Source organism: Rhincodon typus, chromosome 12, assembly GCF_021869965.1.
Source record: "Rhincodon typus isolate 14 chromosome 12, sRhiTyp1.1, whole genome shotgun sequence".
In the NCBI taxonomy this organism is placed as follows: domain Eukaryota; kingdom Metazoa; phylum Chordata; class Chondrichthyes; order Orectolobiformes; family Rhincodontidae; genus Rhincodon; species Rhincodon typus.
Genome location: NC_063343.1, coordinates 12,051,002 through 12,064,908, shown reverse-complemented (window position 1 = coordinate 12,064,908; position 13,907 = coordinate 12,051,002). Strand labels below are relative to the sequence as shown.

At 41.1% G+C, this 13,907-nt stretch overlaps 2 protein-coding genes across 2 annotated transcripts in view; one reads left to right on the top strand and one right to left on the bottom strand.

Moving 5' to 3' along the window:
- LOC109912174 (serine/threonine-protein kinase 32B-like) overlaps positions 1 to 13,907 on the bottom strand; it is an 860,354-nt gene that overhangs the window by 482,506 nt on the left and 363,941 nt on the right. The gene's annotated exons all lie outside the window — the stretch shown is intronic.
- lman2 (lectin, mannose-binding 2) overlaps positions 1 to 13,907 on the top strand; it is a 40,983-nt gene that overhangs the window by 2,524 nt on the left and 24,552 nt on the right. Inside the window, exons 2-3 of the mRNA XM_048603663.1 lie at positions 6,402 to 6,520; positions 11,349 to 11,466. Coding sequence (XP_048459620.1) covers positions 6,402 to 6,520; positions 11,349 to 11,466 — 237 coding nt within the window. The remainder of the gene's footprint in view (positions 1 to 6,401; positions 6,521 to 11,348; positions 11,467 to 13,907) is intronic.

Sequence of the window (13,907 nt, the reverse complement as noted above, 5' to 3'; positions counted from 1 at the left end):
ATGCTCAATGTATTGGCCTCAACCGTTTTCTGTGGCAGAGATTTCCACCGACTCGCCACACTCAGGGTGAAGAGATTTCCCCTAGGTAGTAGGTGATAAATCAGTTAATTATTCACTAAATTTGTTAGATCTTCAGCCATTACCTTTGAATTAATTGAAAATATCTCCAAATTAAAATAACGTTGAGAGTATATTAATAAGTATGTCAAATTTGCTGCAGTTTTTGATGACAGGAAATGCAAACATAGAAGAAGAAAAATGCAAACCATTTTAGGAAAAAAACTCACCAGCTCATCCAGTATTCCCCCCAACCAATCCCTGTAACCCTGCATTTCCCAAGGTTAAACCACCAACCTGCACATCTTTGAACTGTGGGAGGAAACTGGAGCACCCAAAGGAAACCCGCACAAATGTGGGGAGAATGTGCAAACTCCACATAGACAATCACCAGAGGGTAGAATCAAACCCAGGACCTTGGCCCTGTGAGGCAACAGTGCTAACCACTGAGCCACCTTAGCCTTAGACAGTATCCTATACTTCTGGTGCCATCTGAAAACCATGTGATCTCCTGGGATTAAGTGTAAAAATACATTTTTAAAATCCCATTCAGTTCAAGAAAAGTATTTTGTGAAATGTCTCTCTGACCCCCTTAGACAATCAGAAATACTCCAGTGGACTCTTACCTTAATCACTGTTGTACTATATGAACATATCTACCAAGGTGATTGCTGCCAGCCAGAAATTGATCCAGATCTCACTAATGCTCAAAAGGAAACATATTGGACATTGGTCTGTTACCTTTGTTTTAATTGAAGATTTTGTTCTTCATAAACAGGCTGGGCAAATCTTGTGCATGTTCACTGATTTCAGGACTTAAACTGGTAGTGATTTTTCAGAATGTATAGGACTTGTGATATTTCTTTAATTTGCTAGAAATTTGTCAGATATAGTGGGCCAAAGATTTTCATTGGATTGTAAAGTACAGAAGGTGACTATTGTGCACTTTATGCCTGTGACATCACTGTGAAAGAGCTTAGACTTAGACTTAGACTTAGAATCCCTACAGTGTGGAAACAGGCCCTTCGGCCCAACAAGTCCATACCAACCCTCAGAGCATCCCACCCAGACCCACCCCCCTATAACCCATCTAATCTACACGTCCCTTGAAGACTATGCGCAATTGAGCATGGCCAATCCACCTGGCCTGCACATCTTTGGACTGTGGGAGGAAACTGGAGCACCTGGAGGAAACCCACGCAAACACAGGGAGAATGTACAAACTCCACACAGGCAGTCACCCAAGGATGAAATTGATCCTGGGTTCCTGGTGCTGTGAGGCAGCAGTGCTAACCATAACCACTGAGCTTTCTGGTTAGTTAAAACCTCTTCTTTCTCCATTACCCTACAAATTTCTAATTTTCAAATATTTATCCATTTTCTTTTGAATGTTACTGTTGAATCTACTTCCGCAACTCTTTAGTCATAATAATCATAAAAAGCATAAGTTTTTCATCGTTCCTTGTCCTCTTTTGCAATAATCTTAAACCTGACTAGTGACCCTCCTGCCAGTCGAAGTAGTCTTAACAACAACAAGTTTGCATTTAGACACAGCCTTTAATGTCCTGAACTGCTAAACAAGAACTTTATTAAATAAAATGTGATATAACTGTGGAGGTTGACATTCAGACAAGAAATTGAAATCTTGGACAAAGAGAGGCTTTGAAAGAGAGTAGGCAGAAAGGTTTAAGGATGCATTTTGAGATCTGAGGCAGCTGAACGCATAGCCACAAATGCTGCAGATTGCAGAGTTGCAGTGCTGGAGGAGATATAATGGTACCAGGCATATGGTTGGATTTGACAGCAAGGATGAGCTTTTAAAATTGTGGAGTTTCCAGACAGAACCACTGTAGGTCAGTGACCACAGGGGCGATAGGTGAATGGGGTGTCATACGATTGGAACTCGGGCAATGGATGTTTGGGAGAGTTCAACTCCATTGAGATTGCAAAGTTGGAGGCTGATCATGAGAACAGTGGTGTAGGCAACTGTAGAGATAACAATGGTGTGGATGAGGGCTTCAGCAACAGATGAGCTGAAGTGATGGATGAGAATTTTAGAGGCCGAAGTAAGTGGTCTTGTGATTGAAAAGACGTGGGGTTAGAAACTCCAATCTGGGTGAAATAGGATAAAAAGGCTGTGAAAGATAACTAGTACCATTCTGTTTTTATATTAAGATGAATTTTGAAGTTTAAAGTGTATTTTAGCCGCAGTTATACCGCACACATTGCTGGTCTCGCTGATGATGTTTTCTCCCTCTGTTGGGGAAGTCATGCTAATGAACCGATTAGAGTACTGTCTGTTCTGCATCCAGCAGACGTGTTAGAAGATGAAATGAATAGGTGACAGCAAGGGGCATCCTGACCTATTTCCATCAACTTGTATGATATGGACTAATTATATTAATCGTTGAAATGCTGAGCCCATTTTGTCGTTTTAATACAAATGTGTTGGTCTGTAATCTCGATAGTAGAAGATAAACAAAGGGAAAACTCAATTTCACTGTTTGACGTGGCCTAGATGTATTTTGCATTTCACAACAGACCATAAGTGCTGGAGTTGTCCTGCTACTCGTGCTGCAGTGACTTTGCAACTTTGTAGTTTCATGTGTATGTGATTCTTTGTCAGAAAAATAGTTCAGATCTTTTTGTCTTCACGCATACTCATCCTTGGACAATCCTCTAACAGCATGCTTCATTCCTGATTACTGCATACGTAGACCATGTTAGTCATATGTCCAGAGCATTGTTTTTGCATACATTTTCCAGCATTTATCAAATACTGAGGACAATAAGAGCTTTAGTTTAAGGGCTTCCTTATGGTAAGCCACTCCTGCCCCTCCAGCTGTTTGAGAAACAAAGAAGTGTGATTGAGAATTGGATGCACCTGGCCTGTAACTTGGACTGGCCCCTTCCTCTTCGAAAATGTTGCTTTTGGCCATTTCACAATTAATGCTTTCCCCTCCTTCTGTTTTGTCAAGGCAGCTGGTCTCTAATTATTTACCAGAGACCTGACTGTACTGCATATAGCAGGTGTGTTTATGCTAACACTGTTTATCATATGCAGTAAACGATGAAATGGATAGGCAGCAGCACAGGAACAGGACACGTGCACCAATTGGCATGTTTAGACTCTCAGTTTCATTAGAAGCTTTTAATATAGCCTTCTATTTCTTTCTCCTTCATGTGCTTATTTAGCTGCTTCTTAAGTACATCTATGCAAAATATCTCATCTACTTCCTGTGATGGCAAATTCCACATCCTCAAAAAAAAAATCATAGTTCCTTAGATGAATCTGTGTCTATCTTATATTTATAACTCCTCAGTTTTGGAGTCTCCACAAACTGAAATGTTTTCTTTGTTAACCCGATTGAACCATTTCATAATTTAAAGAAAAACTTTGTTACATGTTCTCAGTTCTGGCATCACACTTGTAAATCCATTTTGCATTTTCTCCCATGCCTCTGCAGAAGCAGTGGAATTTTTCCTTCAGTCCTTTACATGTTCACAACCGGTTGAAACTGCCAGAGATCTGGCTCCCTCTCTTGGTGTTGATAATGTGATCACCTGATGGAAAGTTCATGCATCTCTATTCAACTGTTTGCAGTATTATCAACTATGATCACTACAATTTACAGCAGTTGATTAAGGAAAATTGGACTTACCCATTCACTGCAGTGGTCCATTCACTGAAATGCATTTCACATCTGGGAGTACAATTTCAGGAGAAAATTTGGATCTGCTGTACTCTGCCATCTGAATAAGAGTCCTTTTAGCCAGGCATGCCTCGTACAAGCTGTTCATTTTTAAAACAAAAGCTAAATTCTCTACTTGGAAGTAATTCTCCTCAACTGGTGCCTGTGCTTTTTTAATATATATTGCTCTTATAAGTTCACTAAGCAGAAGAATAAAATCCCTGAACTCCCCGGCTTTTCAGTCTGAAATTGTTGTCTTGAGGAAAATGATCTGAACTTGTGATGCTCCAACCAATAATATTGAAATTCCCATTCAATGGTCGCCAATATAAGCAAGCACTTGTTTTAACCATGTACATTTTAAGTGGTGAGGAACGTACTGAATGATTGTTTACAAAATGTACAAGTGGCATGTTTCAATTAACTGTAACTGCTAATTTCAGCGGCAGGCCATCCTCTTGAGTTACAGGGATATCCTTATGCTCTAGCCCCATTGTCTGGGATGAAAAGATTGCCTTCTGAACAGAGACAGTACACAAGGCCGAGATTCACTCAAATTCAAAAAGCACATGGCACCAGGTTATAGTCAGACAGGTTTATTTGAAAATACAAGCTTTCAGAGCTCAGCTCCTTCCTCAGGCGTAGTGTGAGAGAGAGGGTATAAGACTCAGAATTTATAAGCAGAAAGTTAACAACCCTAAAACTGGCCGCTTCTTGCTGAATCTTTTAATCAGTTAGGAAGGAGACTGCTGATTAAAATGCAAAATCCAGATTCCTCTCAAGTCATTGTCCCAAGATAATTAAAGGCCTTTTCAGTGTATGTAAGGGGTGACATCTCAGGTCAGACATGCATTTTAGGTGTGAGGTCTTGCTTAGAATCTGTCTGTTTTAAACTGGGGTCAGGTTTTTTTGAGTAAAACAGAATGTATCTGCAAATACACAAACATCTTGGATGAAATAATTCGTGTGTGTGTGTGTTTGTGAGAAAGATAGTGTGTGCTTGAGAGAGTGAGAGTGTGAAGGAGTGTGTGTGTGAGAGAGAGGGTGTGTGTGTTTATGTGAGAGAGAGTGTGTGTGTGGGAGCATATATAGTGTGGTGGCATCACCTGTAGTGCGACATGAACCCAAGATCACGAATGTGGCCATCCTCATTGGTATGGGACTTGGCTATCAGCCTCTGCTCAGTGATTCTGTGTTATAGTGTATCTCGAAGTCCACCTTGGGGGACGCTTACCTGAAGATCGGAGGCTGAATGTCGTTGACCCCTGAGGTGTACCCCCACTGGGAGAGAACACCCCTCTCTGGTAATTGTTGCACGGTGTCCATTCATCCGTGCTGTAGTGTCTGTATGGTCTCGCCAATATACTGTGCGTCAAGGGCATCCTTGCCTGCATCATATGAGAGACAACAGTGGCCAGGTCGCATGAGTATCTGCCATGTACGTGGTTAGTGGTGTTCCCACGTGTGATGGTAGTATCCGTGTCGCTGATCTGACATGTCTTTTAGAGTTTGCCGTGGCAGGGTTGTGTGGTGTTGTGGCTGATGTCATCCTGAAGGCTAGGTAGTTTGCTGCGAACAATGGTCTGTTTAAGGTTTGAAACTTGAGAGGAATCTGGATTTTGCATTTTAATCAGTCCACCAGCATTTCCACTTCACTCAAATTCAGGAGAATAAGAGATGATTCATTTGAAACCTATAAAATTTTCTAGAGACATGATAGAGAAAAATGGTGAAAAAAATTCCCTGATTGGGGAATCTACAGGGTCACAGTTTCAGATTAAAAGGCTTGGCCGTATAGCAGTGTGATGAGTAGAAATTTGTTCACTCAAAGGTTTGTGAACCTTGGAATTCTCTACCTTGGATGATTATTGATAATCTGGGTGAGTACATTCAAGACCAAGATCAATAAACTTAAGGGTAATGCTGGAATCAAGGGATTAAAGCCATTGTGTGGAAAGTTGGAGTTGCTCTTGAAGATGGTGGAGAGGCTAGAAAGCCCAATGGCTGATTCCAGCTCATGTTTTTTATGTTCTTAACCAACACCACTAAAAATAGAGATCTGTTTACAGATGCTGGGAGCAATTTGATTACAGGACAACTTTACACAAGTGTGCAGTGTTGTTGGTTTGATTATTGTTTCCCTTTGGAGAATTCGTGCCAGTGAACTGATGTGACATTTCATTCTACAGGTGCTTTCCTGCTGGATTTCACTTGATGTTCCTACACTTGAATCATAACTTCCAGCACCCCATTTTGGAATCTGTTTGCTTGAATCAACCCAGGCATTGGTAGTCTTGACAGAGCTATCTTCAAAGGATGGATTTATACTGGATGTGGAGTTCTTTGTCTTGCTATCTTTCTATCTTTTTTTTCACCTTTGTTGTATTATTTCTTTGTCTTTCTCTTTTACTGCAAATCTTTTTCTCATTTTCACTGTACCCATTGCTTCCACTACCTTACTAAGGCTCCAGCTTCAATTACACTTCACTCATCTCATAGATTGTCTTTGTCTCTTTCTCCACCTTTCAAAGTCTCCCCAATTCTGACTTTAACCACCTTCCTCTTTATCTAGTTCAGGACTACAGAAGATTAATGATATATTCTTGTGTGAAACTATTTACTCCTGTTTAATATTCTTTGCTTATTCCTTAGGAGTGGGCTCCAGTTCAATGCCTCTGTGGGATTTTGCTGGGAGCACCATGTTGACGGGTCATTATGTCCGCCTTACACCTGATGAGCGCAGTAAAAGTGGATCAATCTGGAATAGAGTGGTAAGTGTGCAGGGTGGCACTAGTAAAGAGTACACTATTGTCATGAGATTGCTGATGAAGTGTAATGGGAGTAAAATTATTATACAACACCCACTTTAGATAGCTAAGCATTTTAGCTTCATTAATCCTCAGTTATTTACCTTCCTGATTAAGCAAAATTTTCACTGCACAATAATCTCGTGCATGATGTAGTCTCATTGATTATGTTTTCTTCCATCTCTAGAGTAAGAGAATTTTACAGTACACAAGCAGGCTATTCAGCCCAAACAGGCCTGTGCTAATGTTTACACTCCATATCAGCCATCTCCCACTTCATCTGGCATGTTTAACATGTACGTGAAAGTGAAAGGAACAAGATATGCCCAACCATTAAATACAACATTGCTATTTTCCATATTTATTCCTTGTGGTAGCATTGTCAAGGCACTATCAGAGTAGAGAAATTTCTCTTGAATTCAACATTGGATTAAAGTCACTCTCTTATACTAATAGCCTCTAGGATTGAACTCTCCAAAAGTGGAAACCTCTCTTTACATCTACCGTACTGAATCCCTCACCTGTTTTTTTTCAAATAGAGAAAAGAAACTCAAGACTGTACAGTGTTTCCTGATATTTGTGCACTCTAATTATTGGTATCACCTGACAAAATTCACATTTAAATTTGTTACCTTCATCTTTATTTCCCCTCGATGTGGATATAGTTTATTTATCAGGAATAAGAAAAGCAGAATCACCTTCACTATCGAGGCTAATGACAGCACTTGCTGAACTTGAATTGTGTCAAGAGCAATGTACAGCTGGGTAAATACAGTCTGTCATTGGTGCTGGGAGCATTTTAATAGTGAACTGCATTTTACTGGTCCGTTGTGTGAAAGTTTTATCCAGTAGCTGTACTGAAGTGAGGCAGTTGTTGGATTTTACATCTGACCTCAGTAGTTCCGAGTTGTAGCTATAGAAACTTAGGTACGTGGACTTTGGAGCAGAATTAGAGCATTAAGACTGTACAGCTCATCACACCTGTTCTAACGTTACCCTGGTGCACTTGTATAGTATGATCTGCCTATAAAGCACATAAGACAACACTGTCTCACACAGCTGTAGGCTTTTGTTCCCACTTTTCCTGGTCCGTTGGCTTTGCTCTGGATGTCAATAACCAAAGGCAGTTCTAACAATGGGGTACACAATGTTCTTTTTTAAACAAAAGTGCACTGAAAAAAATACTGTTAAAAACCTTTCACCTTACAGTGCTTGCGGTCACAAGTGAACCCATTTATGTGCACTTGTCTGAGGATCAGATTGTAATAGGTGATCAGCTGGTTCTGCCCCAACCACCAGCCACTGACAAAATGACCTTCTGAGCTAGCTAACTATGCTCTAAGGCAAGCTTTCTTTGTACTATTTCTATACAAAGAAGCTGTGTATTTAAACTTTTACACTGTCCTGTCTCTGCCAAATGATCAGTTTGACCACTGGCAAATTTCATAAACATGTCACCTGCCATGGTTTGTTTTATTAATAATTCATTTAAGACCTGTTTCTGTCTCCCTAAAAAGAAAAGGATTATTTCTGGTCTGGATAACATGTGACTCCCATCCCAAATCAATGTGGTTGACTGTTAAATGCCCTTGGGCAATTAGGGATTGGCAATAAATTCTGGCTGAGCCAGTGACACCCACATCGCATGAATGATAAAGAAATCTGATTCACTGTGTCTGTTTTAAATAGAACTCCAACTTCTCCAGAATTACTGTGACAATTCAGTTCATTACTGTTGAGTTTACAGCACTCAATACGCACACAGACACACACACGCACATATACATTCCTTAAGCAAAACACAGAAATGCATTAAAACCAGTGACATTTCAAGTCATTAGGTACCACCAGGCTTCAATATTTATTTTTCTTCATTTAATTTCATTTAGATTCAAAAACAAAGTTGCTGGAAAAGCTCAGCAAGTCTGGCAGCATCTGTGGCGGAGAACCGGACCCGAAACGTTAACTCTGTTTTCTCCTCCACAGATGCTGCCAGACTTGCTGAGCTTTTCCAGCAACTTTATTTTTGTTCCTGATTGACAGCATCCGCAGTTCTTTTGGTTTTCATTTAGATTCATATTGGCTAACTGACCAAATTTTGGGTTAATATCTGCACAGCCTCCACTTCTTTCCTTCTGGAGAAGAATATTTCACAAACTAGCAATCTTGTGGAAGGAAAATTCTCATTCTTTGTTTTAAAAGGAGGTGTCTTGTTCTTAAACTGTGTGCTCCAGTTTTAGACTCTTGCCCCCCCTACTCTCGCTCGCTCGCTCTCGCTCGGTCTCTCCAGTATCTTGTATGTCTCAATACAATCACCTTCCAATTTTCTAGACTCCAATGGGTATAGCCTCACTCTGTCCAACCTTTCCTTGTGAGCTAACACCCTCAGCCCAGGAAAGAGTTGATTGACCTTCCTCTGAACTGTTTCCAATGTAATTGTATAATTTTCAAATAAGGAGGCAGAATCTGTACACTGCAATCCTGATTACGATAGTCCTTTAGAGCTACAATAAACTTAGTACTGCTATGTTCAGTTTCCCTTGCAGTAGATGTCAACATTCTGTTTGCCTTTTCAGTAACTTGTTTTTAACCTGCATACTGACTACTTGTGATTCATGTTCCAGCACATCAGATTCCTCTGTACCTCAGAGTTCTGCAAAAATCTCTCTTAATTTAAATAGTGTATCATTTTTCTAATTTTCCTGCAAAAATGGACAAGTTCACATTTTCCAACACAATACTCCATCTGCCAAATTTTTACTCCCTGAATCAACCTATCTGTATCCATTTGTAGATTCTTTACCTCTTATTGACAATTTACTTTCTGAACTAAGTAATTAAGGCCCAAACTCTTATCCCTATACCACACCGCTGGTCACAGCCTGCAAACTTGAAAAAGAACCATTTATGCTTACTCTCTGTTTCTGGTTTGCTAGCGTTTTATCCACGTAAATGTTATCCTTATACACTTCACGTTCTTATCTTGGATAGCAACTTCTGATGTTACTTTATGAAATGCAAGTCCACCACATCTACTGGTTCTCATTTGTCCAACTTGCATGTCACATAGAATCATGGAATCCCTACAGTGTAGAAACAAGCCACCTCCTTACCTTATCCCTATAACCCTGCATTTTCCATGGCTAATCCAGATAGCCTGTACATCCCTGGACTCAATGCGCAATTTAGCATGGCCAATCCACCTAAACTGCATGTCTTTGGACTGTGGGAGGAAACTGGAGCATTTGAAGAAAACCTACCCACACATGGGGAGAATGTGCAAACTCCACATAGACAGTCACTCCAGGCTGGAATCGAACCTGGGTCCCTGGTGCTGTGAGGCAGCAATGTTAGCCACTGAGCCACTTTGCCTCTGAAAATTTGAAGTATTCTACAGTGAAGACTGGCACAAAATACCTGTTTAACAGTTCTACTATTTCCTTATTGTACTTTGTCAGATCCTCAGACACACTCCAGAGTACCAACATTAGCTTTCATTGTTTTTTTTTTATTAATTACTTGTGGAAGCTCTTAGAGTCATACAGCACAGAAACAGACACTTCAGTTGAACTTGTCCACGCCGACCAGATATCCCAAACTGACTTAGTCTCTTCTGGCCCTTCTCCCTCTAAACCCTTCCTATTCATTTATCCATCCAGATGCTTTTTAAATGGTGTATTTGTACCCACCACCACCACTTCCTCTAGCAGTCTGTTCCATACCCTCTGTTGAAAAGTTACCCCTCGAGTCTTTTTTAAATCCTTCTCCTCTCAGCTTAAACCATATCCCCTCTAGTTTTGGAATTTTTATATATTACATCATTGCTTTCTTTCATACTTTACTTTCTTCCCCTTTTTTAGTCTTTTTGTTGATGGATAAAATCTGATCTATCTTCTGACGTACCACTAATCTTTGCAGATTTGTACTGTGACTTGAGGACAGGTGGTGGGTTGCTAGTATCCTAAAAGTGAACCCTTCAATAGTGCAGTGTTCTCTCAGCATGATAAATAATCTGCCTCCTTCACACGCTCATATCAGAGCCTGGGACCTGGACCCATGTGTTCCTAAACTGCCACGGAGCAAAATTCAACATGGAATTTGAATAGGACAACAAGAAGCTTCCAGTTTGCTAATCTCGAGAAACATAACACTTCAATATCCTTTTGTACTAGGTTCAGTTCATTTGTGCTGTTACTATTCTGAGACTAGATAATGTTTAGGAAAATTATCTCTGGTTCCTAGTCATAATCTTCATCCTCTGATAACTGTTCAAAAAATGTTTATACAAGAACAAAATGAGGCTTGGACTGTGAGATCCTCTCCAACGTGCAAATATCCTCGTTCATTCATTCTCTCAACCCTCATGTTCAAACAGTCACTTTGGAGACATACTGGGGACCTACAGGTGTCATTACTGTTTTAAAGTATTAATCCACAGTCCCAACATGAACCAAGATCTTCAGAATAAGAAGGAAGACCGGAGAAACCTGGGAACACGTGCACTACTGTGTCGTTTCTTTTAATTGTCTGCAGGCTGGGTTCAGATTAATGTTGACCTTGCAAGAAATAAAATAAAATGTAGATGTTGAAGATAGGAAAGTGAATAGGAAGTGCCTCTGGACAGCATGTGAGAGAACAGTTTGAGTGAAGGTTTTATACTTGGATTCTTTCAGAATTCGTCTGTCGTGTCCATGGCTGCTGAGTGTTATCTGTTTAACTCTGACTAATTTTTGTGTTGCATATAATTGCTATTTCATTACGACTTCAACAAATGTTGTCTATGTCTTTGCAGCCATGCTACTTGAAAGACTGGGAGCTCCATGTCCAGTTCAAAGTTCATGGGACTGGGAAAAAGAATCTTCATGGTGACGGGTTAGCTATTTGGTACACGAAGGACCGACTAAGCCCTGGTACAGTATTGTGTCCTGTGTTGTCCCATGATTGAGAAATAGCAGACGCTGAAGTTTCCACGGTTCCAAAATCTTTATTTGTATATTTGGAAATGAATGAGTTAGATCACAGAAACTCCTAAATGCGACCGATGGATAGTAAGTGGGTACTGTGCTAGTATGGACTGATGTCCCTTCAGTTTCAGAGCTTGTTTGCTGGGGGACACGTCCCATAAAAATCAGGGGAGAAATAAACTTGCATCAGAAATCCTGCTTGACAGCGCATACAGTCCTGAGCCTACCTTTAAAAGAATTTGCAACCAAAGCACCTTCCAGAATCTCAATGTCCCAAAGTGCTTCATAACCAACTAACCTTTTGAATTATTATTCTTGTAATGTAGGAAACACGGCAGCCAATTTATTGCACAGCAAGTTCCCACAAGCAACAGCATGAGCTAATTGCTAGAAAATCTGTTTGTGGTGGGGGGGAGGAGAGAGAAGAGAATGAGTGAAATGTTAGCTAAAACACTAGAATGATCTTCTCTCGTCTTGTCAGTGTGGGAGAATCATTTTCATCCTCCAGAGAGAACTTCGATTTAACATCTCATTTCTTCTGCTATATTGGAGTACCAGCCTGGATTTTGCATTCTGAAGTAGACCATAAGACATAGGAGCAGAAATTAGGCCATTCGGCCCATCGAGCCTGCTCCACCATTCAATCATGGCTGGTAAGTTCCTCAATCCCATTCTCCTGCTTTCTCCCCGTAACCCTTGATCCAATGATAATCAAGAACCTGTCTATTTTAGTCTTAAATGTACCTCACTGACCTGGCTTCCACAGCCTTCTGTGTCAGTGAATTCTATAGATTCACCACTCTCTGGCTGAAGAAGTTTCTCCTTATCTCCGTTCTAAAAGGTCTTCACTTTACTCTAAGGCTGTGCCCTCGGGTCTTAGTCTCTCCTACCAATGGAAGCATCTTCCCAACATCCACTTTGTCCAGGCCATTCAGTATTCTGAAAGTTTCAATTAGATCCCCCCCCCACCCCATCCTTCTAAACTCCAATGAGTATAGTCCCAGAGTCCTCAAACGTTCTTCATATGTTAAGCTTTTCATTCCTGGGACCATTCTCGTGAACCTACTCTGAACCCACTCCAGGGCCAGTACATCCTTCCTGAGATATGGGGCCCAAAACTGCACACATACCTCACAGACCCCACATACCTCTTGTTTGCAATTCTTCTGTGCAAAATTGCAACCTGCCTGTTAATTGCTGTGTCCCTTTTCAAAGGTAGCGATCTTGCCATGCTGATTTTGTCTGTACCTTGCGTGCTGGTGCCAAGCCTTGCTATGGTTGCAGATATCCAAATGCATTACAAAACAGTATGCTGTTGTGAAGTCATTTGGAACAGGTGGTTTTGCACTGATGGACAGATGGTAATCTAAAACTTCTGATGTTAAATGCTGCCCAATAAAATGCAATCTCTGAAGTTTACAGATCCAGACCTACAGCAGTGAAAATCTCCTTTTTCATTCTTAGGATTTGGATGCTGTTAATAAAACCGTCATCTATTACCCATCGCTAATCGACCTTGACTAGGTGCTTGTGAGATTTCTGTTTGAATTGCAGATGTCTGTTGTTATTTGTGGGAAGACCTAGCATTTTGAGCCAGTGACAATGGAAAAATGATTTGCAATGTGATATGTTTCCACGTTTTGATTTGAGTTATGGTCACATGTATTTATTACAAATACAGTGAAAAGTGGTGTTTAGTGTCACCACTCTCTTGCACTGTCTTAAAACACAGAAAATAAACCAAAACACAGAATATAAAGCCAGAAAACAAAATAATAAAGGTCATCTTATAGTTTTATCTCAATAAAGTCTTTGGAGCAGCTCCCATTTCCATCTCAGCCATGGGCCTGGATCTGGGCTCCTCACCCCGATGCCTTGAGTCCCTGCTGGTAAACTGATTAGACAGCTGCAACCGCACTTCACACCGCCGCTGCTGGAACAAAGAGTTGCCACTCTTCAGCGCCATCTTGCCTCCACCAATGCCACCGCCACGGGTTCACGCTAAGCCAACCTCACCACTGACTGCCACAGGGTCCTGCGCTGGGACCAAACTTGCAGCAAGTTAGACCGGGGAGATTAAGCCGGAAACCTGCTTGACGTGAGACCTCGGGCGGGGTGGAGCTGTGTCCGCCTCGTCCTGGCATTGCTGCCACCACTGTAGGAGCCTTCTACTTCCTCTGGTATTAGGCCTCGCCACTCCCCAGGCCCCTGCAGCTATCTTCATCTGCCATTCTATGCCGTGCAAGATGGTGTGTGATTTGCTGGGGAACTTGGAAGTGTGTGCTAGTCCCGCAACAGGGATTATGTCTTTTCACGGCAAGAACTTTCATGTGGACTCTTTTAATATGGGGAGGATGTTGCACTTCAGCTTCCACATGGCTGCGGCT